At 39.7% G+C, this 25,239-nt stretch overlaps 2 protein-coding genes across 7 annotated transcripts in view; both read left to right on the top strand.

The window, feature by feature from the left end:
- Positions 1-439: 439 nt before the first annotated feature.
- Positions 440-14,317, top strand: LOC113008022 (solute carrier family 35 member F5). 6 transcript variants are annotated; one of them, XM_026145130.2, is made up of 16 exons: positions 440-599; positions 3,206-3,310; positions 3,730-3,896; positions 4,169-4,318; positions 5,406-5,468; positions 5,557-5,638; positions 7,107-7,297; positions 7,413-7,494; positions 7,600-7,687; positions 9,388-9,452; positions 9,574-9,678; positions 9,773-9,932; positions 10,084-10,174; positions 10,442-10,596; positions 11,804-11,904; positions 14,044-14,317. In XM_026145130.2, exons 3-15 carry the CDS (start codon positions 3,762-3,764, stop codon positions 11,883-11,885), a joined length of 1,449 nt encoding a protein of 482 aa, XP_026000915.2. In that variant the 5' UTR covers positions 440-599; positions 3,206-3,310; positions 3,730-3,761; the 3' UTR covers positions 11,886-11,904; positions 14,044-14,317. The 6 variants fall into 6 exon arrangements, with proteins under 6 accessions (XP_026000915.2, XP_026000913.2, XP_026000914.2 ...); XM_026145128.2 differs by having other exon boundaries at positions 3,726-3,896; XM_026145129.2 differs by having other exon boundaries at positions 440-991; positions 3,726-3,896.
- Positions 14,318-21,144: 6,827 nt separating this feature from the next.
- Positions 21,145-25,239, top strand: part of gpr39 (G protein-coupled receptor 39) — a 39,057-nt gene continuing 34,962 nt past the window's right edge. The window contains exon 1 of the mRNA XM_026144679.2: positions 21,145-22,273. Coding sequence (XP_026000464.2) covers positions 21,490-22,273 — 784 coding nt within the window. The 5' untranslated portion in view covers positions 21,145-21,489. The remainder of the gene's footprint in view (positions 22,274-25,239) is intronic.

Raw genomic sequence — 25,239 nt, 5'->3', positions numbered from 1 at the left:
ATTAAAAGCCAACAAGAATGAGAACACATCAGAGCAATTTATACAGAAACAATGAACAAAAAATATTTACAGTGTAATTCAATATAAATAACAAAATATTAAGTATAATATTGTTGTATGTATAAATTAGTAAGAAGTATGCATAATGATTGTATTTGTATAGTGCAATGACACAAATGGTTTCTCAGCTGTGGCTGAGCAGTAGAGACTACAGAGCACCACCTCTTTGAAGCTCCTATTTTTATTTGTGTTTGTAAATGATGTTTTCTCCACAGCCCGAGGTAAAATTGAATTAATTTGCTCAATTTAATTTCCAAAAAGACATTTTCAAAGGTGAAAACACCCATCTATAACAAATAACCAAGAAAATGAGAGTTTTTAAATACCGTATGAAAAAACAAACATTTTCCCCTTAAGACTTCATACCCCAGAATTCCTTGCACCGTTAAGTGATGTCACCTGACAGGAGGCTGAGCTAATGTTTACAACCGCTGGGCTGGTGACTATTTTTATCGGTCAAAGCTGTGATTTTTGTCAGGATTTCCGGAGCATATGGGATGACGCTTAAATAATGGCGCAAACTAAACTCTCACATTCGGGTAAAAAAAAATCTTATTTTACTATTGTTTCTTTTTCATTTTTCAATAAAGCCAGTTAGCGCTTAGAATGCTAATAGGTAAACAAGCAGCTAAACGCAGCACACCTGCGACGGCGGTACACTGAATAAGTGGACTTCAGCCTGAGCTGTGGGCAATGAACTGGAGTAGATGTCCAGATAAGTTATAAAGTAAAGCGTCGGGACACCTGTCGACCTCCAGACTGTCAGAATTTAACAGGTAATAAATTAGCTAGCTTAAAAGCCGTGAGTGGCTAGCTTTGAGGAGGTCGTGTTTCCAGCAGCTTACCTGTTCGTACCTTAAAGAGTTACTGCCAACGCTCTCTGGATGTACTACGCGTAGCTAGCTGGCAGATAGTTGGATTTAAAGCTCAGGTAAGTGAAGACTAATGTCTTTCATTAGTAATCGTTTAAAAGTTTTCTGAAGTGTGTTTTTTAAAGTTCGGGGCATGCCCACTGACAGTTGAAAAACAAGCAGAACAAAGTTTATTTACACATAGTCTCCTACTGTCTGAAAATGGAGCCATGAGCACCATTTTACCGAAATCTATCCCTCCGTATGGTGTTTCGATGGTAGTAAAAAGCCCTGTTATAACATATGGTTCGCTTCATTTCAACACAGTGTGGATTTTATTGACCATATATGTGGTGAAATTCACATATGGTACACAACAGGTAGAATATTAAACAAAGTCTGTGTAGGTTCTCAGTCATCTTAAGTCTATCTGTTCAGTGAAGGAGACCATCACAGAGTAGCGTTGGTGGCCTGTCCACCAGCCACCTTTTAAAGCAAGAGATTCTCCATTCACAACTTGTCTAGTGCGACCTTAACGAGTCTCATAAAGTCAGGATGGGTCAACAACGTCCTCCAAGGTAACAGCCCCTCTAGTGGGTAAATGCACAGGCCTTCCTCTCAGCTTTCTGAACTCAAGTTGCCTCTCAGATGAGACTTAGTGTCTTCAGAAACTTAAGTCAAGTTGCCATCAATTTGATCACTTCAAGTTAATCAAAGTAGAGTTTCTCAGTAAAATAAAATATGACATGTGAAAGAAAATAAATTTGTGAGGTCAAAATTAGTAGTTAGATCACAAAAAGTGTTACTGGTAAGGCTTGAGTTAGATATCTGCAGGGAGTGTTTGTAGCACCTATGATGTAACGTGTAATTGGCCAATGTCATTGTTGGCATTTGTGCTTGTATCAGTGGATTACGTGTTAATTACCTTGTGTGTCCTGGTGTTGTACATGTTCTCCGGTCAATAGAAACAAACAAAATGCTTTTGTTTGTTTTTCCAAGTCTTTGAACATTCCCTGATGTCGTCCAGTATATTGAGCAGTCTCCCTCCAGGAATTTGCTGAGATTTGCGAGTCCTTATATTGATGCTATGATTATTAGTCCTTATATTGAGACAATAATTGTTAAGTGGCTGGAAATGCCCAAGAGTAATCAGTGGCACTGAACAGGCCAATAACGGTAGTTGTGTACTGCTTTGACCTGACGTGTAGTTACGTTTCTAAGAAGGTGCACCTCAGGTTACACAGTAGGTTAAAAAGAGAGTTTCAGAGACAACAAATAAGTAAAATTAGATCAACTACATCTCTAACCTCAGACTAAAACACACTCACAACAAAAAAAAAGAAGTAATAAAGCTTTCATGTCACATCGAGCTGTAGGTGAACTCTTAGTATTTAAGTTACAGTCTGCTGGACAATGCATCCATGGTTTAACTCCAAAGTTTAAGGGGTACACCGCGACATTTCATATTTTTCAAAAATTTTATTTTCTCTTAATTTGTATTTGTTATCCCTCATTTTAAAAGTGACTGGTATTTGTCTGTCGTATGATTTATTTCCCCATACCACCACTCAGTAACCCACATATGAAACAATAAGTAAATAATATAAACTAAGAATAATGATATTTCACAAAGTCTTTAAATTTGTAAAATATTAGAGAAGAGTTAAGCATTTTAATTTTGACATGATTACTGTAAAGTGCATGATAAGCATGTTAGCACGAAGACAGTAGTGAATTGTTAAAGCTCAGTGTCTGCAGACCCCTCACAAACACCCAAAGCTCATCGTTCAGCAGTTAACAGAGGCAGCGATGAGCATTCAGATATGCAGCCTTTATTTCCATCGCAGCATTTTTCTATGAGGTGTTCTTTGGGCTGGTTAACAGATGCTCACGTCCTCATCAGGAAGAGGATTTGTGTCAGAGTTTGTGGGACTGTAGCCTCAAGTTTATATTTTCCTTTTCTTCATACAGATCCATGGTCTGCTCTCTGTGCAGCGTTTAACTCTTTACCCTTTGAAAGTTGACTAGAAGCAACCCTCGAAGTTCTTTTCTGAACTGATTGGTTTGTGTCATATTTCAGACTTTTTATATAACAAAATAACTGGGTTTGAATCAAAAGTTAGTGAGGCTGGTCTCTGCCTGTGCAGCTACACAAACTATTCTAATGGTCATCAAACCTCATCTTTATTGAAATAAACTGACTTGTCAAACTCATCATTAAGGGAACAGAGGTCACCAAATATAGGGGATAGAGATAAATATGTTATCATGGACATTTGTTTGTTTTTTTGCAGGTGTTTAACTGCGAGTCTCAACTTAAACTGGCTGAAACAAAGAATCTGAGTTGACCTTCAAAGAGACTGGCTAAAATTCACAGTTTACTTATTGGCAGCGACCAGGTGGGTGTTGAAGTGGTAAAAAGATAACCTTACTCCGTTAAACATTTGGCTGCAGGCAAACTTACAGACACTAACACACTTATTGTTTGGGCAAAAGTTTTCTGAAGGTTTGTTTATGTCTTGCATTGTCTGTCTAACTTCCACTTCCAGATTAAAAGACTCCACACTAGATTAGCCACATTCAAAATTGAGGTTTTGGTTGATATGTTAGACTGAAGTCTCTCGTTGTGTGGTTTCATAACTTTTTAGATGTTTTTAGTGATTAAAATGTTGAATGGCAGCTTTTTAAACAGGTTTAGAACAGGTTCATCAGCTTTAAAGTAGAAAAAAAATCTAAGGTAAATAGTTGGGAAGTTTATAGTTGGTCAACCTCGGAGCTCACAGTCTTCTGTCTGTCTTCTGATGTTGTCATCAGCCAGGCAGTTTCTGAATTTCTCCTCTCACCGTCCCGATGGAGTGGGTGTTCATCATGAACCGGATGAGCTCTCAGGGTAGCTCTGCAGCCCAGCGGAGACGGATGGCTCTGGGGGTGGTGATACTCCTGCTGGTGGATGTTATCTGGGTCGCCTCCTCCGAGCTGACCTCAGTAAGTCTGATCTCCATGCCTGTGATGTTGGAGCCAAACACTGAAAAGGCTTAATAAAACGGTGACCATGTTTAATGTGACCCAGAAAGCAGAAAAAAGCAGAATAGGCCCGCTTTAAAATGAGGCGCAGATACACCAGATGGTGCTGGAGTAACTTTATCTGACTGTGATGCTCTTCCTTCACATCTCATGAGGAAAAACTGCAGTTAAATATTTTTAAATTGTGAGTTTCAACCTTTGAAATTAAGTTTATGAAACAACTCCTTCTGCAGTACATTTTCAAGCGACAGGACTATAACAAGCCCTTCTTCAGCACCTTCGCCAAGACGTCCATGTTCGTGCTGTACCTGCTGGGCTTCCTGCTGTGGCGGCCGTGGAGGCAGCAGTGCACGGGCACCCTGAAACGCCGCCGATCCGCCTTCGTAAGTGGACACTTTCAGCGCACATTTAAGGGCTGTTTTTCATGCTTTTACTTTTCTAATGGTGACAGGTGTCTGTTGAGCTCTTTTCTTGTTAAAACTCTCATCAGTGTAAATGTTGCTGTGCTCGCTGCTCTTCATCGTAACACGAGTCAGTGAGGCAAACATTCTGCTCAGGGGGAACTGACCCTTTGAACATGTTTATTCAGGGGGTGAGTTCCGCCTGTATGTTTGTAGAGTAGGGGTTTATAAAAAACAGAATTGTACTTATTTTTAACTTTATTTGACCAGGACGCCCTTTTAGATTTAAATCTCTCTGTAAACTGAGACCTGCTTGGCAAGCTCATATGACTGTGTCAGACAACGCAAACAGACAGGAGGCAAAATAAAGGCTTAGGAACATCAACATAAGTCTTTATAAGAGCTTTAAACTCTTCCAGGGAGACACCCAACTTTGTTGATGCAATAACTCGAGAAGGAGGTTACGTAGGGGTTTCAAATTGATACCACAGGTGCTTCTACTACAAATCTCAGACAATTCTCAGTGACTTCAACCTCGAGGTCAGGGTCAGAGGTCAGTTTTTCTGAAAATCTTGTGAGGTGAGCTGAGGCGTAGCATTGGATTTCGCCAGTATTTTTCTTTCATGTTTACCTCAGAAAGCAGCACAAAAAGTTTAGCATTTCACAAAGGAAAAGATCAGAAAATACAGGCAAGACCCCCTGCGTCTGCTCCCTTGTGGGCTCATCACAGTAAACCTTCAGCCTCCATTTCACTCTATCCCTCGGATTCTCCTCTGACATGCCAACCCTCTGCATGTCCTCCTCCATCACATCCATGAATCTTCTCTGTGGTTGTCCTTGTTTCAACTCTTTTGTCCATTATATCCACTGTCTGCTGCAAACCTGCCAAATGCTCTATGCTCTAACTTTATCTCCATTTATGTTTGTCATTCTTTGTGTTCATGAACAAAAATGACGATAATTAACTAAAAGTTATAGAATGATATAATTTTCCTGTTACGAAGCTGAAGATCAGTCTGACATCTTCTGCTTTTGACTTCTTTGATGTTTGATTTGCACCTTTCTGCAGTTTGCTGATGCTGAAGCCTACTTCACACCCTGCACCACTGACTCCACTGTGAACAACTGTCTGGTACGTAGTTTATTACTGCAGGTGTACTGCACACGAGTAAATCTTCCTGCACCTGTACCTAAGCTGGCTTTCTGTCACACCTTTGCAGAGTGAGCCTCTGTACGTCCCTGTGAAGTTCCAGGACATCCCCACCGAGCACTCGAGCTGTTTAATGGGAGACTGTGAATCCTGTGAGTACTGATGTTTGTGTCATTCATTAAAAATGCATCCCTGCTTCTGAAGCTTTCACCCAGACGTGACTGATTAGGAGTTAAAACTTCTGACCAACAGAGGGCAGTGCTGAGCTGTGCAAATATAAGAAAACGTTGTGTCCCTCAGACCTTTGCTTTCAGTGACTAACAAAACTAAATTATGCTCAAATTGTCTGTTTGATAGAGCAGTTAAGAAACAATGATTTTTTTTTTTTTTATGCTCGCCTTCACAAACGAATGAAGATGAGCATAAAAAGCAATCATGTGTCTTAACTGCTGTGATGGGAAGCTGTGACAAGGTAAACGGTGATGGTTTTTTTGGTGTTTCTACTGAGATTTCGTTTCCTGTGTTTATGTTTGTGGCACCTGAAGCTGGAAGTGATGTTTTTTTATGAAATTAAAACATTCTGGGAAGCGCTCAGAGCGACGTGTGAGGAGATAATTTTGAAGAATCCAGAGGGAATCCAGGGTGATTAAAAATAAATATTAATGAACCTTGAATGATTAAATGCCAAAAAGATGACAGGATTGTTTTGGAAATAAACTCAAACACCATGTTACACATTGAATGAGACAAATTTTGTCAAACTTTGAAAAGAAAAAAACCTCACACATAAAATTAGCATAAAAAGTAAGGCGGTTTGTTTCTTTCTTTCTTGTAACAATGTTTCTTGGTAATGAATCTCATACTGTTGGAAAGCCTGTTTATTTCTCTGCCACATTGTGGATTGAGCAGCAGAGTTAAGTATGTGGGTTGTGCTCGTGGAAAAAAAACCAAGTTCTCTGCCAATAACAAATGGCTTATTCTGCCAGTCACTTTTTTTAAAGCTACTGGTACTCCACAGCTGCCTGATTGGCTCCTGATTAGCAGAACCTTTTACTGATCTGGACATGGCCAATGCTATAGGACAACTTCATGCTGGTTTTCCACAAAACCAAGTTACAGCATTATTTGGAGTGAGCACCAGTATCTTCTCCAAATTGAGAGAGATGGGTTGCAAAGTTGGCGTTCCAGTCAGACAACACAAGAAGACCGTTTCCTCATTCTGTCAGCACGTAGGAACCAAGGGCAGTCTTTTACATGTTTGCAGTCAAGGTCTGCAGGACGATATGGCCGATGACTCTCTACCCAGACAAGCCAGGTCAGACTGCACACAGCCAGGCTCTGGTCTCATAAGGCAGCCAGGATTGCCCTTCACCATTAAGCCCATTTGCGGTGATGTCTGTAACATGTGCATTAGAACCTGAACATGTTCAGTGATGAGTCCAGATTCTGCCTACAGCAGATAGATCGTAGGGTCAAAGTGTGGAGAAGACACAGTATTATACGTATTGCTGCACCAAGAGGGTAACTGCTTTTGATGGAGGCAGCTTTAGAGCCTAACTAGGTGTGTCCAGCAGTAAACATTAAAGCCTTTAAAGATACGTCTTGTCTCTTTATTCCCAGCATCCAAAAAGCAGCGGGTGCGTTTCAGTAACATCATGGAGGTGCGCCAGCTGCCCTCCACTCAGGCCCTGGAGGCCAAGCTGTCGCGCATGTCCTACCCCGCTGCCAAGGACCACGAGGCCATGCTGCGCACCGTGGGCAAGCTGACCATCACTGACGTGGCCAAAATCAGCTTCTTCTTCTGCTTTGTGGTGAGCAGCAGTGAGAGGAGTTGGAGTTCCCGACTTTCTATCAGAGCTGGATTTATGAGGCAAATTAAACTGTGTTTTATCACAGGCCTCATCGTTGTTTTTGTTTGTCTCACAGTGGTTCCTGGCTAACCTGTCCTACCAGGAAGCTCTGTCCGACACGCAGGTTGCAATCGTCAACATTTTATCTTCCACCTCAGGTAACTCCATCACTCTCTCTCTCCGTGTACATTACAGCACTAACATCTCAAAGATGATGGATCATTGCATTAAATCGTTTCTGAATGTCTCCTTTTCCTCTTCAGGTCTGTTTACACTCATCTTGGCAGCCATATTTCCCAGCAACAGCAGCGACCGCTTCACCCTTTCCAAGCTCTTAGCCGTGGCTCTGAGGTAAGGCCGGATCACGCGGAGGGTGAGAAAAAGCATTGTGGGAGACCTCTTATTTAATTAAAAAACACCTCAGTTTCTGTCCTCTATCTATTACAAACTTACTTTGTTAATAAGAAGGCTGTAAAACTGATAAAAATACAGTTAAAAACCACCTTCCTTTTACATTTGGCCGAATGGCCCATTTGGTGGGCTGTTTGTGGCTCTCGGACCATATGTTTGAAACCACCGGGTCTAGTTCATTCAGGAGTATTTCAGATCATAAATTCAGCTCCTTTCTTATTGGGTATTGTTAACTTCATATTCCTAAGCAGCTGATTCAAAACAAATAAAAGTCATAAGCTGTCATCTCTGCTGGAGGAGATGTAGCTCTTCTTTTCTTAGCTTGTTTGTGTTTTGCACAAACCAAAACACATAGATTTCATAATCTGGTCTTCCGGCTGCACCTTTTCCATCCAGCTCTACTGGATTCATGGAAATCTTCAAGCTCTGCTTCAAATTATTTTTTCATTTTATTTTTTAAAGTTTGGCCTCTGAAGTAAAATGAATAAAATTTACTCGTTTTCACTTTCAAAAAAAAAAAAAAATGCAGTCAGAGCTGATTTCTTTTTTTTTTTCTTTTTTTTTTTTAAACATTCAGGCTGCAAGTTCTGTTTTTTCATTTCTAGCATCGAACAACCTGCTCAACACACTTCATTCAGAGGATGCTAGTTTAGCATCACAGACACATAAACTGGCAGATTGAACAAGAACTTGGTATTTAGTATTCTTTTGTGGAACTTTTTAACCCTCTGAAGCCTAACCTGTCTCTGACGTCAGACAGGCGTTTTGCCATGTTTTTCTTCCAAGTTCTGTAACTACCGTAAAATCGGAACCTTCAAAGACGAAGACTGACTGAGCTCTACAGAAAACAGATATTTTTACAGTAGTTTTAAAAAAGAAAAAAAAAAGTTTTTGCTTTTTACTGTTATTTGCCGTGATTTGGATGTGCTGCCCTGCCTGGGATTACCGTATATATCGCTGAAAAAGCACAGAGTTGACACTTTCAGAAACTGTTGGAATTTTTGAGTGTGCAACTGGTTCAAGAGTTGCATTAATTAGACCTAAAGGTTTGACCTAAAACAGGTTAATAGACATTGATTAGACATAGAATGGTCAGGTATAAGAACTGGAGTGAATGTGAGCGAAAAGGAAGTCAATGTCGAAGGAAATGCTTTGAAAGACCTTCAGACAGCTGGAGAACTGATGCTGAAAACCATCTGGCTTCTTGGAAGTAAAATAAAAAATGAAGGGTGGTTCAAGACTTTTGCATGATACTCGATAATAATGGGTTGTTGTTGAAAATAGCAGATTTTTCACGCTCTTCACTGGCTGTGCTCTCAGATTCACTGGTTTTATTTCATAGTGTGATTTTTTTTTTTTTTTTTTTTTTTTTTCCCCTCTTTCTCAACCATCTTTGTTTCCGCTCGGTTAGAGGCAGATTGTTTTCCTTCAGAGAGACTGACTGTTTGATCCTACTGCTGATTAAACCCTGTGCTGCACCTGATTAAGAAAATCATCACATTATTCATTTCTTTCTACAGTTTTGTGTTTTTCAGAAAATCTGAGCATTGTAGCTGTGTTATATTTTCTCTCTCTGCGTTTTCTATTTTTAACATGTTCGTTTTTAATTGTGAGATTAATTCAGTGCCTCTCTTGTTTAGCATGGGAGGCGTTGCCCTCGTGAGTCTCTCCAGCATGGACATCTCGGATGGGAAAGGAGTCATCGGTCAGTGATTTCCAACTTTTTCTTTATCACAGAGGCCTCGTACAGGCATCACCTTGTTCCTAGTCTGTTGGTGTAATACAAAAAAAACACATCTAATGTAATGATTTGTATTTCTATGAAGGTTCCCTGTGGTCGCTGGCTGGGGCGATGCTCTATGCCGTCTATATCGTAATGATCAAGCGGCGAGTGGATCGGGAGGATAAGCTCGACATCCCAATGTTCTTTGGTAGGAGAAGTGTTTGTTTTAAAGGCTCAGCGGTCACCTCTGTAGTCTCACTCCATGAAGTTGTCTAAATTGGGGTGTGCTGTGCGTCTCTCAGGGTTTGTGGGTCTGTTCAACCTGCTGCTGCTGTGGCCTGGCTTCCTCCTGCTCCACTACACCGGCTTCGAGGCCTTTGAGCTCCCCAGCCAACTCGTGTGGACGTACATCCTCATAAACGGCCTCATCGGCACCGTTCTGTCCGAGTTCCTCTGGCTCTGGTGAGCTGGGTTACATTTTGTATCAGGTCACGATAGTGACACCAAATCATCAACGTTCACACTACCATGAAGGCCACGAGGAGTTGTGTTTGAATAATGTATAGCTTTCAGAGAAGTGGTGATTTTTAGTGACGAGTCTTTGTGTCCTCAGGGGCTGTTTCCTCACATCTTCTCTAATTGGGACTCTGGCATTGAGCCTCACCATCCCACTTTCCATTATGGCTGACATTTGCATGCAGAAGGTGAGAGTTTGAGATAAAATTGTACGTAATTTTGTTGGTTTTGTGTGAAATCAGCAAGAAAACTGTCAAAATTGTATCTAAATGACTCCGAATGGGTTTACTTAAAGTACTTTTATCTATTTTAACTAACTCTTTGTGATTCATTCTTATAAGGGTCCTTTAATCACAGAATAAAATGTTTAATGCATGGAAAACACTCCACACCACACCTTTAATGGCACGGATTGTGTTAAATTAGTTTCCCCTCATATGTGTGTGTGTCGACAGGTGCGTTTCTCATGGTTGTTTTTTGCCGGAGCGGTCCCTGTCTTCCTCTCCTTCTTCATCGCCACACTTTTATGTCACTACAACAACTGGGACCCAGTGCTGGTGGGGCTGAGGAGGGTTTACGCCTTCATCTGCAGGAAGCATCGCATTCAGAGGTACGAGACTATAAACATTTATCATCAGAGGGTTTTTCTTCTTTTAAGGCCTCCATTGGTGAGCCACGGTGCATGAAAAGAGGAAATGCTGCTGAAAGCCGTTCCTATCAGCAGCAACTCTGTTCATGGATTGTGACAATAATCTCAGATATGATAACAGCTAAATTAGGATTAGGAGTTATGCTCCGGGGCTGGAAAACCAAGTCAGGAAGTGTAGAAAACTGAAACTCCTCTTATAAGGTTGGCTCCGGAACACAGACTGTACGTAAAAGATGGACGTGCCCACCCAGCTTGACAGGAGCCTTTTCTCCGTCGTCATCTTAGTGCTTTGAGATGTGACAAGTTAGTGCAACCACATGCTTGATAATTTGATAGGTAGTGAGTGTAATTGTTTGGTGATTGTAAGAATGACCAAAATATATAAAACAAAAAACTTACAGGCTGGTGGAATATTGGGAAAATAAGTAAATTTGAGCAGAATTTTGCTTTTATTTTTTTTTTTTTATTTTTTTTTTTGGGATGAATAACCATAAATGTAATTACACTTTGACTAGAGCCAAATGCATTTTAATTTCTCAATACCGCATTTGTTCAAACTCTTATTTAAGCAAATGAACATCAGTGAAATGAAAAAACAAAGCAAAAATAGAGCACATCATTTGAAACAAATGAGTCTTTTTGGACTTTATGGGCACAAATTGTCTGTATTATCCACTTTTATTTGTGTACAGTGAGGCTCCAAATGTAGCGGCTGTGTCATTTGTGATGCAGCTGCAAAAAGCTGCTTAATGGCTTGTGTGTTTGTAAAAGGCAGATGGAAGTTGTAGCTGTGCACACACCTGAGAGCAGGCAAAGCTAATGTACTCTGAAGCCTGTGCAGGAAGTGAGTCATCACACGCCTGGTGTTTTTAAGAAGTCAAAGCTTTTAAGTTTGTAAAAAGAAAGTGAGTTGTTGTTGTGCGTCTGTGGTGTGTGACCTATTAAAAATGGATTGACCTTCACTCTGACCCACACTTTGGATAATGCAGTCCATTTGTGGCTTGCAGTCTTGCTAAGTTAAGTCTGTAATCAGCTGTACATGCTTCACTGACTAACCTCTCTGCACAGCGCTCTTCTGCTTTTTGGTTAGCGGTGATTATAATAATAATGATGGTTGTCAGGATGACGACTGTGATGATGATTGACATCCTGTTTTCTCCATCCGCAGGCTGCCAGATGACAGCGAGCAGTGTGAAAGCCTTATTCCCCTCCACACCGTCTCCCCCGGCGAAGGAAGCTTCTGCTCGTGATCCGGCAGTCAAACAAAATGTAAATCCCACTCGACCTTTTCTGGTCTTGGTTTGTGCGCTGTTTACGTCTGTATTTGTGTTTGTGAAAGGCTGCTAGAGTCAATCTTAGACTGAAAGAATAACAAATCAAAAGTAGTCATTTGTGTACTCTGACTGACTGATGGTGCTGCAGGATACGGAGGACCGAAACTGTCCAAATTAAAATGTGAATAAACAAAAACAAATAAGAGACTCGCTCATTCAGCAATAGCAAAATAAATATTCCATTAAATCAGCGCAAATGTTACAAATAAATACTCTTAATATACAATTACCTATTTAATTTTCTATTTTGTACATGTAGTATATATTTTTGTATTATTTTTTCCCTTGATCCTTATTTGCTTTTTAATTAAAGCAAGTAAACTAATTTTATTTTGTCTTGCCCCTAAAGTGTTCAAAAAAATAAAAAAAACTTAAAGTAATTTGATTAAAAACACAATTGCTTTTGAAAATTATGTTTGTCTTCTATATTTATTTAATGTTCTTTAATTTAATTTCGTATTTTCTTTGGATATTTAATTAAAATATGAATTTAATTTTCTTCTTTTAACATTTAGAATTCTTAATATAACTTATGGCCACAATTATTATTAATTAATTATGTATTGCCACAAAATGCACTAGCATAAAATATAATTCACCAGCAGTATTAATATTGTATTAAAGAGACCAAATTCAATTAAATTTAAAATTCAATTCAGTTGTGACAGATTAATAAACATATTTTGCATGTTTTGTCCTAAACTTCACTATTTTCCCCATTTAATAGAACAATTTATTCCTGGCATTTCTCTTAGATTTAAGTGTTTAAGTTAATTTTGTATTTTTTTTTATTTATCGCCAATAAAAGTAAGGAACAAACTAAGGCAAAAATGTATAACAATAATCTGAAAATGGTACTGGAAGGTAGGATTTCTTTTTAGAAGAAGAAACCCTAGTATTAATTAATGTGTTGGAAATTACATAAATAGGGGAATTAAAATAAAGTTAATGAAATACAGAGGGAAATTAAAATAGTAGTAATCTGTGTCATAAATTATTTTGATAAAGATATTTTTGGAGGATTTACTGGTGTATTATTGTTCTTTTCAGACATTTATTTAGTTTGGATTTTGGCAGTTTTGGTCCTTCATAGTTACTTCTAACCTAAATTTCCTCTGCAGTGTGAAAACCGACAATGAGAAATCCAAATAGAAACGTATTGGATTTTTAGTCTCTTTTTAGCTCATTGTTTCGGTTTTCCACATTTTTTTTTTCTGTCCTCAGTGTAGTTTGAAGGCAAAGGGAATAAAAGAAAAGGAAACCATAAGGAATAGATGTTATTTCATTTCACGTCTCATCCTCAAAAACACATTATAATATGTCCACACTTTGCTTTGAGCTTGGCAGCCTAAAAAAAACTTCCACTTTAATGCAAAATCCTGTGACAGGTTTGTTCCCTAAACAAGCCGATAATATTTACCAGAGTTAGCCATTTGCCTTGAACATCTGTCCGACGTCCAGCCTAAATATTTTAGATAGAAGTCACTTGTCTCTGGTCATTGCTTTAGTGGAGCTATGATTCGATTTTGCAGCAGAGCTGAGGGGATCTGACCTCAGCGTGCAGTTTCTAACAGGACTGTCACCCAATAATAAATGCTGATCTTACTATTTCATTACAGATCAAGTATCAGCTCATCATGTAACAGTGCCACAAACTCTTGTATTCTCAGACAACGCCACCTTCCAACAACACGGGCAAAGTGTTTTATATTTTACTTACTTGGATAATTTATTCAATGCAAGTATGATAATAAGGAAAAATATTCAAATAATATAAGAGGACACACAGTGTTGATCCACAAATGTAAAGGGGTCTTACAACCTGTGCAGGTGGGATATTTCAGGTAAACTACTGTAACTGATGACCTTCAAGGCGTGTTTAATCAGTGTTGCTTCAGCAGGCTGAGGTGTGATCACTGCTGGTATAAAACGTCTTCTTTTTGTCTTGTGTTTTGTTTTCTTGAAGCCTGGCAGTGAAAGCGTTTCCTATTAAAATAGGAGGTTTTTGTTATGTTGAGTTTCTGTAAGCGCACAGTTTTTGTCTCTGACAACATTTTTTTCTTCTCTCTTGCAGGGCGGCCATCGTGGATCTGGCTGAACTGACAATCGGGAAGCTTTCAGAGACATTGAACGTACCCCCAGTGCCTCCCATTACATCTTATTTATTTTCTACAGTGTTCAGATTTAGTTCTGGAAGCTCGGTTTTATCATCACGCTTCCATCCAACACTACAGACTAAAGATTTCCTCATTTTTGCTTATTTTCTGTCTAAAAGAAAGAAACGGTACGTCACTCAAGATGCAGGGCTTCATTATCAGTGATATTGCCAAATTAAACCGTTAATATGGGAGAAGACTTCCTTTTGGTCTACTGAAGGATCCTAAGAAATGACAATCTATTGGACACAAAGTGTTGTTTATTATTTCCAAATGGTTCCTGTGACGCATAACTGTTGTTGAGTTGTTTTCACGACCAGAGATCTGGCAGAACTGGAAACGCTGGACACGGACGAGCTCCTGGTACCCAGCGGGGGCGGCTCGGGTAGTCAGAGCGACCTCTGTGTCTCCACTTTATAAACACTAGACAGACAACACTACAGCCGAACAGGACAGCATCACGTCTTGTTTTCTCAGTGCTGGATTCTAAACACGAGCTCCAAATGGGATAGAAAGCCTTCAAAAAAAGTTCTGCTCCTAAAAATAAAAACCCACGTCAAGTTTGGATTGAGCTCATCTCCCCTTTAAGGTCGTCTCTGAGTGAAACTCTGGACCTCTTCCAGCACCCCGACTCCTTGGACGTTCCTCCTGTTTTGATTGTTTGCATTTGATTTTGGGACAGTTTACACGGTTGTTAGATCACATCGTCCCAGGTAGGGCACAGAGTTGCATCTACAGGGTTACACACAAGGAATTCATCAACGTAGCCACGGTGATGTCACCCATTTTGAAGCCTTACCCGAGGAATCTGTCGGATACGTGTCCATGACACTGTTTTCTTCCGTCCTTTGCACGGCTTCAAGTCACACTGGGAGCGTTTAACGACTCCATAATCTTTTATTTTTAAATTTAAGCTGTTCCTGTGTCTGACTTCCTGCCCTCCTCATCAGCTTGCAGTGACTTTGAGCAGTACGGAACAGGAACTTATCAGTTTTTTGAAACACGCTGCGGGAAAACAGGAGGAATCGAAAGCCAAAGCTTTTTCGGTTATACTAGAACTTCACTCAACTGATGCATTAACTTCTTGGACCGACTGCAACTCTCAGAAAGCCTTATAATTAATGAGGTAACTGCATTAAAATGCTCCAGAAGCCTCAAACAGCACAAGAAAGGTTTGGAGGTTGCGTCCAGGGGCTCCAGTGGACAATGAAAGAACAGCAGCATTTGGCACGTTTGCCTTTACTCTTTCTCTCATCACTTTAAGTTCGTCTGTCAGGTTATTTAGTTTTTTGTTTTTTTTTTTTAAAGTTGGGGTGTTCACAGTGACACTCAGGTCGTTTAAGAGCACAATCTTCTCTCGCAGTGCCACCTACTGGCCAGGTTTGGCACCCTGGAACAAACAGGCACACTAATGGATACACAGAAGTGAAAGTACGCAGTCAGAGCTGGATACTAAAGGAGTGTTCTTGGCTTATAGTTGTGTTAGAAGAGGTCCAGTGTTTCCTGAGGAAACTACCTTGAAGGGGAGATCAACCGAAATCAAACCAGACTGGAGTCACCGAACTTTGTGATCGCCTTCGTGCAATAAAAACAGTTGTCTGCAGTTTCCTTTGTTAAAAAGGTTTGTAAATAGTGTACACAGTGAAACATGTACATGGAACTGTTTTATTTTTGACCTACAAATGACCACTAAAGATTCATATTTTATATCCGTGTCTTCTGGAACGACTGCCGCCACAGGAAGCTTTCGCTCTGCAGCCAAAACTCGCTGATATTTCACCACCTGAACTGGACTGTGTGTGATTTTATTTTACATCTTAAGTGAAGAAAAAATATTTACTGTGCTTGTGATTTTATGTGACAAGAAGGAGCCGTGTTGTTCTGTCATCAGCCTCAGTGTTGGTCATGTCAGCACTACCGATGGAATTGAGCTGCTGATGTTGTTCCCTTCATCCTTTTAAATATGTGCATCTTCATGGTGTTGTTTTTTTTTTTTTTTTCCTGCACTCATCTCTGACTGAGCGTTTCGAGTGGAGGAGGTAATAGCCGTTCTGTGAGGGTGAATTAACGAGTTGAGCACTTTAAGTGACAGAAAAATTATTGCACTTTCTGTGTTTTTTGCCAATCAGTCAGTCCCATCTTTCAGCCACGACTTCAGGTTTGAACACTGAGAGTCTATGGTTCCTGAAAAGCGTTGATTATTTCTGTCTTATCATGGTGCTCGTGGAGTGCTGATTTTCTTTCTCAGGTTCTTTGTTTTGTCTTTACTGTCTGAGCGTTATCTTTGTCTTTAAAGTGTCTTTGATGCTGAGGATGTTATACAACCTAAATGAAGGCTAACCTTATACCAACCTAAGCTCTTGAATAGTCTTATTTTGCAACTCTTGTTTTCATACTTCGGTGCACTATTAAAAAATATCTTTTAAATATCTGCATTTGAGGGTGTATTTATTCAGTTGTGTAAATTTTAACCAGATGTGACATTTTCATTGCTGACATCTTGGTTTTTTTTTGGGGGGGGGTTGTTTTTGTTTTTTTGTTTTGTTTTTTGACAAGTAAACAACACACTGCACTGGTAAGGTAAAGCAGACCCTGGGTTATCTTTGACTCTTATGTGTCCATGATTTACAAAACAAGAATCATGCTGTACGAAGCATGACAGCTGTAAGTGTGAATATATACTTTTCTGATGAGTTTACTTTCCCATAGACGTCCATACAACCCAACTTCTTTATTTTTGCAGCCAGAGGAGTCGCCCCCTGCTGGACGTTACGAGTGAAAAAAAGTTTAAAAGTTGTTTTGTTTTTTTTATTCAAAATATTTTAATGGTGAATTTGTGGATATAGTTTAGAAAGAAAAAAAGAAGACTGAAAACAAACTGTTTACAATGAATACAAAACAGAACTTTTCATGTTAAACATTGTTTTCCTCTCTTATTATTTACCAAACAAGCAACGAAGAAAAACAAACCCAGAGGGGAGAAAAAATTTTTTTTTTTTTATTTGACTATTGCCTGCTAAATTAGATTTTTTTTCCCCCTTCCTCGTTATTTATGAAACGCTGAAAAGTTACTTTGTTACAAATGTAAATGTTTTATATTTTGGTGGAGAAAGATGGAAACGGTATACAAGGTAAAAAAAAAAAAAAAAAAAAAAGTTTGTAGAGTTCTAACTAGACTAAAAGTCAATATTTGGTATAACCACCTTTTATTCTTCAGCACAGTCTGAACTGTTTAGGAAGCTTTGTTTTAATTCCTTTAACTAGTCTTCTAGTTCTCCGGGTTTCTTCAATAATGTTGAGGTCTGGACTTGGAGCCCAATCCATGACTGATAGTTTTCCACTGTTTTTCTGTCCTGGTATGCTTTTACTGCATTGGCAGAAAATACAATTTTTGTCTTTCAAACTTATCTTTTGGGTTTTTTGTAGATTTGAAAAAAAAAAGGGGGGGAACAAATGATATGTTTATTTTAAATTGGTTCTTTGCCAGGTTGCCTTTTATTTGTTGACACAACACTGGTTCATCCCCGAGTTAGGAGCTTTTCTTTCCACTTGAATGACTCATAGATTAGTGTTAAGGAACTTATCAAACACACACTTCTCAGAAATGATTAATTCTGGTTCTTTGGAAGCAACTTATAAAAAAATTGGACTTTTGCACAGCACTGTGTAGAAATAAAGAGTGTACACATAGGTCAGAATTATTTTCATATGTGAAGATGTGAAGGGAGAAGCCATCCATAGCTATAATAACATGTTTGCTTCTCTATTTTAAAATAAGAGTCTATGGGAGCCAGCCTGTATCTGACAATACTCAATCACAGCGAGAAGGTCCTCAAAGCTTTTATCTAATCCTCTTCAACCTGCCTTCATCACTTCAAGGAGTCATCCTTTTAGGGTTTCTGTTTCACTCCTATGTTTGATTGACATTTTAAAATAAGAGTCTATGGGAGCCAGCCTCTAGTGGCCATTAGATTGACTGCAGTTCTCACCATCTGTGTTTCACTGCTAACAAAAATAAAAAGACTGTGTGTGTGTGTGTGTGTGTGTGTGTGTGTGTGTGTGTGTGTGTGTGTGTGTGTGTGTGTGTGTGTGTGTGAGAGAGAGAGAGAGAGAAGATAATGGCCGGAATGAATTGGCAAACTAAATATTTTTTCCTGAAGTTTTGTGCACATCCTGTTTGGAGTTTGCAGAGGTGATTGGGAGGAGGAAGTTCCTTTCACTCATTAGCCAGATTGGATGTAAAGGGAAATCTTCCTCATTTCTGCAGCCTGGAAAAAAACTTTGTTTCCTGTGGGTTTTTAACCCAGTCTTGGTGTTATTTAGATATTTGACCTGCTTATTTTGCACAGTGGGTTGTGAAAAACTGCTAAAAAATTATGTTCTGCACATTATCTGTAGTTTCACTCATGATTCACTTTATCCACTTTAGGAATATGAACTGTGCGTAGGCTGAAAGTCGGCCTTGTGTCTGACGTTTGGCTGCTTTTTTTTCCCTTTAAAATAATCAGCTGTTAGTTGAGTCCTTATCACGTCATGTCTGCTCTTTTTTTCCTTTAACCTCAAACAGCTGTGATGATTCCTCGCCTCATGATGCTGCTCATGATCTCAAAGTCAAACGGACAGTTTGTCGTTACTGAGATCTACAAACTGGAGCCTGAACACAATGTCACATAATTAAGAGGCATCAGTACCATAATGAACAATCAACCTCAATTTTAGTTTTGACAGTTAACATCTGGCTGCCAGTGACGCTCGATGGAGCTCGGCAGTTTAATTGACGGTATCTGACAATACTCAATCACAGCGAGAAGGTCCTCAAAGCTTTTATCTAATCTGCTTCAGCCTGCCTTCATCACTTCAAGGAGTCATCCTTTTAGGGTTTATGCACTCGAGTGTACTTCATGTTTATAGAGAAAGAATGGCCCCGCATTCATCACTGATTACCTTTAAAAAGGAGGAAAAGCAGTCAGATTTTCTTCCCCGGGCCTGGTGATGAACTCACCTCCTTCATATTTAGTTTATTCCACCTTTGACTTCTCCGTCATCCAAATGAACAACTGTGGCTAAAAGTGCACATTTCTGTCCTGTTTGAAGTCGTTTTCAGGATTTCTGATTGTGCAGGAACTTCATTTTTATCTTCAGCACAAGCTCGATATAAATCTTAAATGTTTATTTGTACTGAACTGAACAGCGTTTCAATTGCTGCTTCTATTCTCGCTAAAAACTCGAGGCAGAGGATGTGTAAAGGAGGCACATTAGGACCGATGATGCACTGTAACATTGTCAATGTTAATGTTTAACTGAACAAGATGAGATGGCAAATAATGCCATGAATTTAAAATCTGTGAATGAATGAACACACAAATTCAACAGTCCAGCTGTTCAGCTCAAAGCAGACGCCTGATTCATTACAGAGAACATACAGAGCTTTTAACAAAAGGGAAAGAGGAACAAACAAGTACGCTGACGTTGGAAAGTAAATACTACAACCTGTTTCACTCCTATAGCTATATACACATAATCAGATTACCGGGCTATAAAAAGAGTATTAGAGCTACATTACGAACAACATATTCTTGTTCTTTTTGATAAAGAAAAGTGAAAATGTGGAGATTAAAGTTCAACACAAGACATTTTGTAGATGGTGTAGCAGCTGTGGCAGCTGTTTGACTTAAAAAACAACAACTTTAATCATGAAATTGCAACTTCAACACAGAACCACTTGGGACTGAAAATATTTATATTTCTTTCTCAATACTGTCAGTGTTATCAGACATGTTTCCAGCTGCCTTTGACCCGTGATTGGACAGTTTCAGCAGTGCTCCATTAATCAGTAATCAGTTTAAGATATGGACTATACAAAGAAATCAGAGAGACACTTCAGTCTTTGTGGAAAATTTCCTGCACCTGCCTCCATCATTCCAAATATCTGCATATTTGTTTAAAATAAAATAAATGTTTGTGCATAAAATGTTTGGGTTGTGATGTTAGGCTGACTTGGCCCAACAGAAGTAAATAAGTGTGAATTATAAAGTTCAGGCAGCTTAATATTTTGAACTGCGTGTATGTTTTGTCAACTAAATGGCAAAGTAAACTTCTGCTTGCCCAGCATTTTTAGGAAGTTGAGAACCCCCCCCCAAAAAGTTCAACTTGTTGTTCTTTTTACAGTGTTGTAATGTTATGTTAGAGTTGCTCCACCAAGTAGTAATGATGTGAAAATAAATCTACATCTTTTATTTATATAAAGAGTGTGTTTTCTGGATCGTTGGTTGATATTCTGTCATTATCTCCATAAAAAGAATACTACCATAAAATTTAGAGATTATTCATTTCTTTAACTGAGAAATCAAATAATGACTTACTCCACTGCAACAGCCTGGCTAACTAACCTATTATAGTTGACCCAACAACTATAATAAAGTTGTGAAAACTTGGGACAACATGACCCAAACAGAACTAAATAAAAGTCTGAATTATGAAGTTTGTGAACTTAATATTGAAACTAAACAACCACGTAAACTTCTGTTTGTCCACCTTTTTAATTTACTGTTTAAACAAGCCTTCGGTTACCAACGCTTTTTACATTTTTAATTTACATTTAACCTCTTATATTGTGTATATTGTACATTTATATCGTACTCTTTATTTTAATCTTTGTGTACAGTGCTTTGTGACTACCTGTCTATGAAAAGCGCTTAATAAATAAACTTTACTTACTTACTTTACAAAGTGTTTACAGTGTTGTAATAATATATCAGCTCAACTTGACCCAAACAGAAGTAAAGTTCTGTGGGCTTCATATGTTGAACTGTATGTCATGTCAACATTACCTTCCGTGTTTCTTTCCTTTACAAAGCCGAGTAAAGTCAGCAGAGCCGTGCAGTCTGTTGCTGATCTGCTTCGTTTTTTGTTTTTATTCGTTGGCCCACCTGCTTTTTGTTTCTTACAGTGTGTGGGGTGAAACCAGACCCGCGCTCGTGTTTGATGTTTAACTGGGCTGTTCTCATCGGAGGGAGGAGGAAATCAGCGCAATTTAAATGTTGCCCAACACTTTACTTACTCACAGGTGAAACCACAGGAGGACACGCACGGGCGGAAACTCTCTGGATACTTCTACCTGATCATGAAGGCAGAAAGGAGGTGGCCGGGGCTGGGGAAGCACGCCGGGTAAACTGCGGAGTTTTTGTTTAGAAAGTTTTCCACAGTGCGCGTAGCGATCCGTGTTTCCCACCTCTGCGATAGTCGGGAATACTTTGAGACAAAGTTAAGCTGTTTCCAGGAAAAACCGGCCCGCAAGGAGAGCGCGCAGCAGGACTGATAAGAAAAGCAATACCTGGAAAATCTGGACGCGCCAGTCTGCAGCCATGAATGAGGAAGTGCAGAGAGGAGAGGAGAAGAACTGGCAAGAGCTTGAACCCAAATATGGGATCAAAATCTTCCTCACGGTCCTCTACAGCCTCATCCTGGTGACGGGCATTGTGGGTAATTCAGTCACTATCCGAGTGACCCAGGTGCTAAAGCGTAAGGGCTACCTTCAGAAGAACGTCACTGACCACATGGTGAGTCTGGCTTGCTCTGACATTTTGGTGCTTCTCATTGGCATGCCGGTGGAGCTCTACAGTGCCATCTGGTTCCCCTTCTCGTCAGCGTCGGGCAACGCCTTCTGCAAGATCTACAACTTCCTGTTTGAGGCTTGCAGCTATGCCACCATCCTCAACGTGGCCACGCTCAGCTTTGAGCGCTACATCGCCACCTGTTACCCTTTTCGCTTTAAAACCTTGGGAGGAAAATGGACCACCGGCCTAATCACCTTCGCCTGGGTCGTGGCCCTGCTCGTGGCCCTGCCACTGCTGATCACCATGGGAACGCAGGGGCACATCCCAGTCACGCGCAGCACCCCAGTCCAGAACCTGACCTTCTGCACCAACCTGAGGGAGCACTGGGTGATGTACAGGATCAGCATCTTCTTTGCCTTCATCGTGTACATGATCGTGCTGGTCTGCGTGGCTTTCATGTGCCGAGCTATGATCGTGGTCCTGAAGAAGCCAATGGGATTCATTGAAGGAAGCACCAGTGGAAATCAAAGAGCAATCCACAATGAAAGTTCAAAGGTCAAGTCAGCCAGGAAGCAGACCATAGTTTTTCTTGGTAAGTTGGAATGTATTGTATTGTATTGTATTAATGTCTTAAAACCGATGAAGCTGCAGAAATTTGTAAAATAATTTGAATCTGATGCCACAAACGTGGAAGAAGCGGCGACATCATGACACCAGAATGCGCCAGTCCACTGCCTGGCTGCAGTTCAGTCAGGCATGCAGCAGAGGGCGATCACAAGGTAGTCCGCAACCAATGGCAGTGCCGCAAAATGGTAAAAAACCATCGTGGGCTGGACCAGAAAAAAAAAAATCACAACAGCTTAAATTAATTTTTTTAAAAACACTGTCCAAAGTTTTCCCTTCTTTAAGCGTTGAGTTTATTCTAGAACTGTCCTCGCCATCATTTGTAAAGTGGAAATACCACAAAATATCATTTCCTATTAAATTATTTTATTACCAGAACAAACAGCCTTTGAAAATATACCCCCAGGACATGGAAGTGTAAGTACACGTACAAATTGCAGTAAAAAAAAGGAAGAAAAAAAAATTCACACAGACAGTGTCAGGGCTGGCATTACTGTACTGGGAATATTATCGAAGTCACTTTAGTGGCCCGGTTTGAGCCCTGACCTTTGGAACAAAGTAATTATTAACAACTCAACAAAAATCCAAAATTTTTGAATTTGTTTTTAACAAATAAAATGTCAATAAAGTCTTTTAGTTCAAATAAAACAACACGGCCAAAGAAGACTGGCATTCTGCTGCTACATGCTGATTGGTTAGTTAAAGGACGCACAGTTAAACTGTAAATGTACTTTACTGTATGATGGCATGAAGAGGGGATAGCATATCCCTAATATGATCATCTCAGGTGCGGAAGCCCCACCCATCTGCTTCTCAAACCTTTTGTTTGCAATGACAGCCAATCAGAAGAAATTTGTCTTAAAGGGGGAGGAGCGAAAACAAATCTAAGTTTAAGATCAGCTTAATTTAAAGAGGTGGACTTTTCTTACCAAAGTGCTTGAGTCTACTTGAACTCTCCCGAGTCTAAATTTCTCGATAATGTTAACAGAAACAGTGAAGTAGGGTCTTCTTTGTACACACTGTGCACCGTGCTCTACATGAGTGATGTGCAGTCTCTCCGCTTGTTTACACCAACAGTAAAAACACCACTTTGTCTCTGAGCCACAAGAGGAAGTAATAAAAATGAGTCTGGGCTGTCTTCTTCCCTTGTTCTGAAAATGATTGATGTCACACACTGACACGCACAAGCTGCTTTTGTTTAGGGTGTGTCAAACACGCTGCACACAAATTGCCTGTAATAGTAATCATGGCTTGTTTAATGCTGAGCTGTTCTGCTCATGTCCAGCTCTGAATTTTTATCCTTGGACTCCAGGGTAGCTTTGCATGAGTCACTGTTCAAAATAATCATCCTTTGCCTTAAACTAGGAGTCGGAGCAGCCTCACAGCCCCAAACACACTATTTTAGCTTCTCTCCTTCTTCTGATTGGCTGCTCCTCATTTAGAACATGTTTGAATGGCATGTGGGTGGAGTTTATTAGCATATCTGCTTTCTATGACATCATAAGGATCCAGGAGTTTTAAAAGCTGCCTGAAACGGAGTGTTTAGACCTTTTTGTCTGTTATCCAAAAGTGTGACCATGTTTAATATGGACTTCCACCAGAAAGCTAAATCTCTATTAAGCTTTTAGCCTTGCAAAGAGATGTTTTCATGCTGCCCAGTGTGAAGTCTTGAAGTTGAGGAAGTCAAAATGCTCCATGGTCGTGTTTTAACTCTTAAGAAAAATACTTCCCACTCAAAAACTGACATGAAATCATCACAAGAGACAAAAACATGGGTGAAACCTCACTAAACACCTCACAGAGAGGAATTCTTCTACCAGAGCAGTCAGGCATGCCAGCACCTGCCTAACCCAGACTACATGTTAACAGCAGAGTTTGTGGAATAATGACACGTTGGACGTCCTGTGTGCTCTGTCTGGGTCCACTGAATATGAGCAAGGAATGGCCTCGAAGAAGGAGAGGCTCGGAGGTGTTAACGGATGTTGATGTTCTGCAGTGAAGGCAGCAGACTGACTGTGTCCCTTTAGTCATACAGCAGACTCAGCGCATAAATACACAAAACACTGACAGGAAACAGGACGTGCATGAGCTAAACTGCACACTAACAGAATAAAACTTTTAAACCCCTGTTATCCTGGTCCCAGCGACACCTACAAAACATTTTGAATTGTTTTGGGGGTTTTTTAACTTTAAATATGGGTGCGTTAACCATCACCCCTGCCCCAAAGAGCTGTTTGATGTTTTAAGTTTTGTTTTTTTTTTGTATTAAAACATGCTGACATCAACCTGCTTTTGTTTAATGGACTGGTTCTTATATAGTGATTTTCTACTCCATCTGAACACTTAAAGCAATTTATACAACATGCATTCAAGCATTACGTACTAAAATATTGCATTTTATGTTCTTTGCCCAACTGGCTGAAATCTTTGACTTTTATAAGCTGTAAAAACTTGAGATTTTAAGGTATATTCAAACTTTATTGCTTCACTGTGATGTCGTAGGGTACCATAATGACAGGTGTGCTGCATAGCGCTCTCCATCCCCTTTTATATGATATATTACTCAATATGGTTTCTTGAAATGTCTTTGTAAGGTCACCTTTGATCTTGGGTGCTATCAGTGAAGGTCCGGGTCAAATTCTTAGTCAGCCTAGGTATTCATATCCCCAAAGGCCACATATATTGCTGTGTTTGAAGTCGATCCATGAAGAATTGTGGGTAATATCAATTTCTTACTGATTTTCACCTAAATTAAATCAACTCGAGCTGTTATTGGTACCATTGGACTAAATTGAGCTTGATATCTTAAAAACTGTGGATGCTGGTCTGCTAACAGGGGAAAATAAACTGGGCTGTGAACAGAGGTCCACCTTTATTCCACAATAATCCTCCTTTTGTATAATACCAGCATATTCCTCTGGATAAAATCCTCAT

The sequence above is a fragment of the Astatotilapia calliptera genome, chromosome 16 (assembly GCF_964374335.1).
Source record: "Astatotilapia calliptera chromosome 16, fAstCal68.1, whole genome shotgun sequence".
Lineage (NCBI taxonomy): Eukaryota > Metazoa > Chordata > Actinopteri > Cichliformes > Cichlidae > Astatotilapia > Astatotilapia calliptera.
The sequence above is the reverse complement of the archived record's forward strand: the minus strand, read 5'-3'. Positions and strand labels throughout refer to the sequence as shown.

What these genes read in the sequence shown, in the direction of transcription:
- LOC113008022 (XM_026145130.2), top strand. Translation starts at nt 3,762, where the DNA reads ATGGAGTGGGTGTTCATCATGAACCGGATGAGCTCTCAGGGTAGCTCT. An exon ending in CCACTGTGAACAACTGTCTG is followed by an intron (nt 5,469 to 5,556) that starts GTACGTAGTTTA and finishes ACACCTTTGCAG; the next exon opens with AGTGAGCCTCTGTACGTCCC. An exon ending in GCTTCTTCTTCTGCTTTGTG is followed by an intron (nt 7,298 to 7,412) that starts GTGAGCAGCAGT and finishes TTTGTCTCACAG; the next exon opens with TGGTTCCTGGCTAACCTGTC.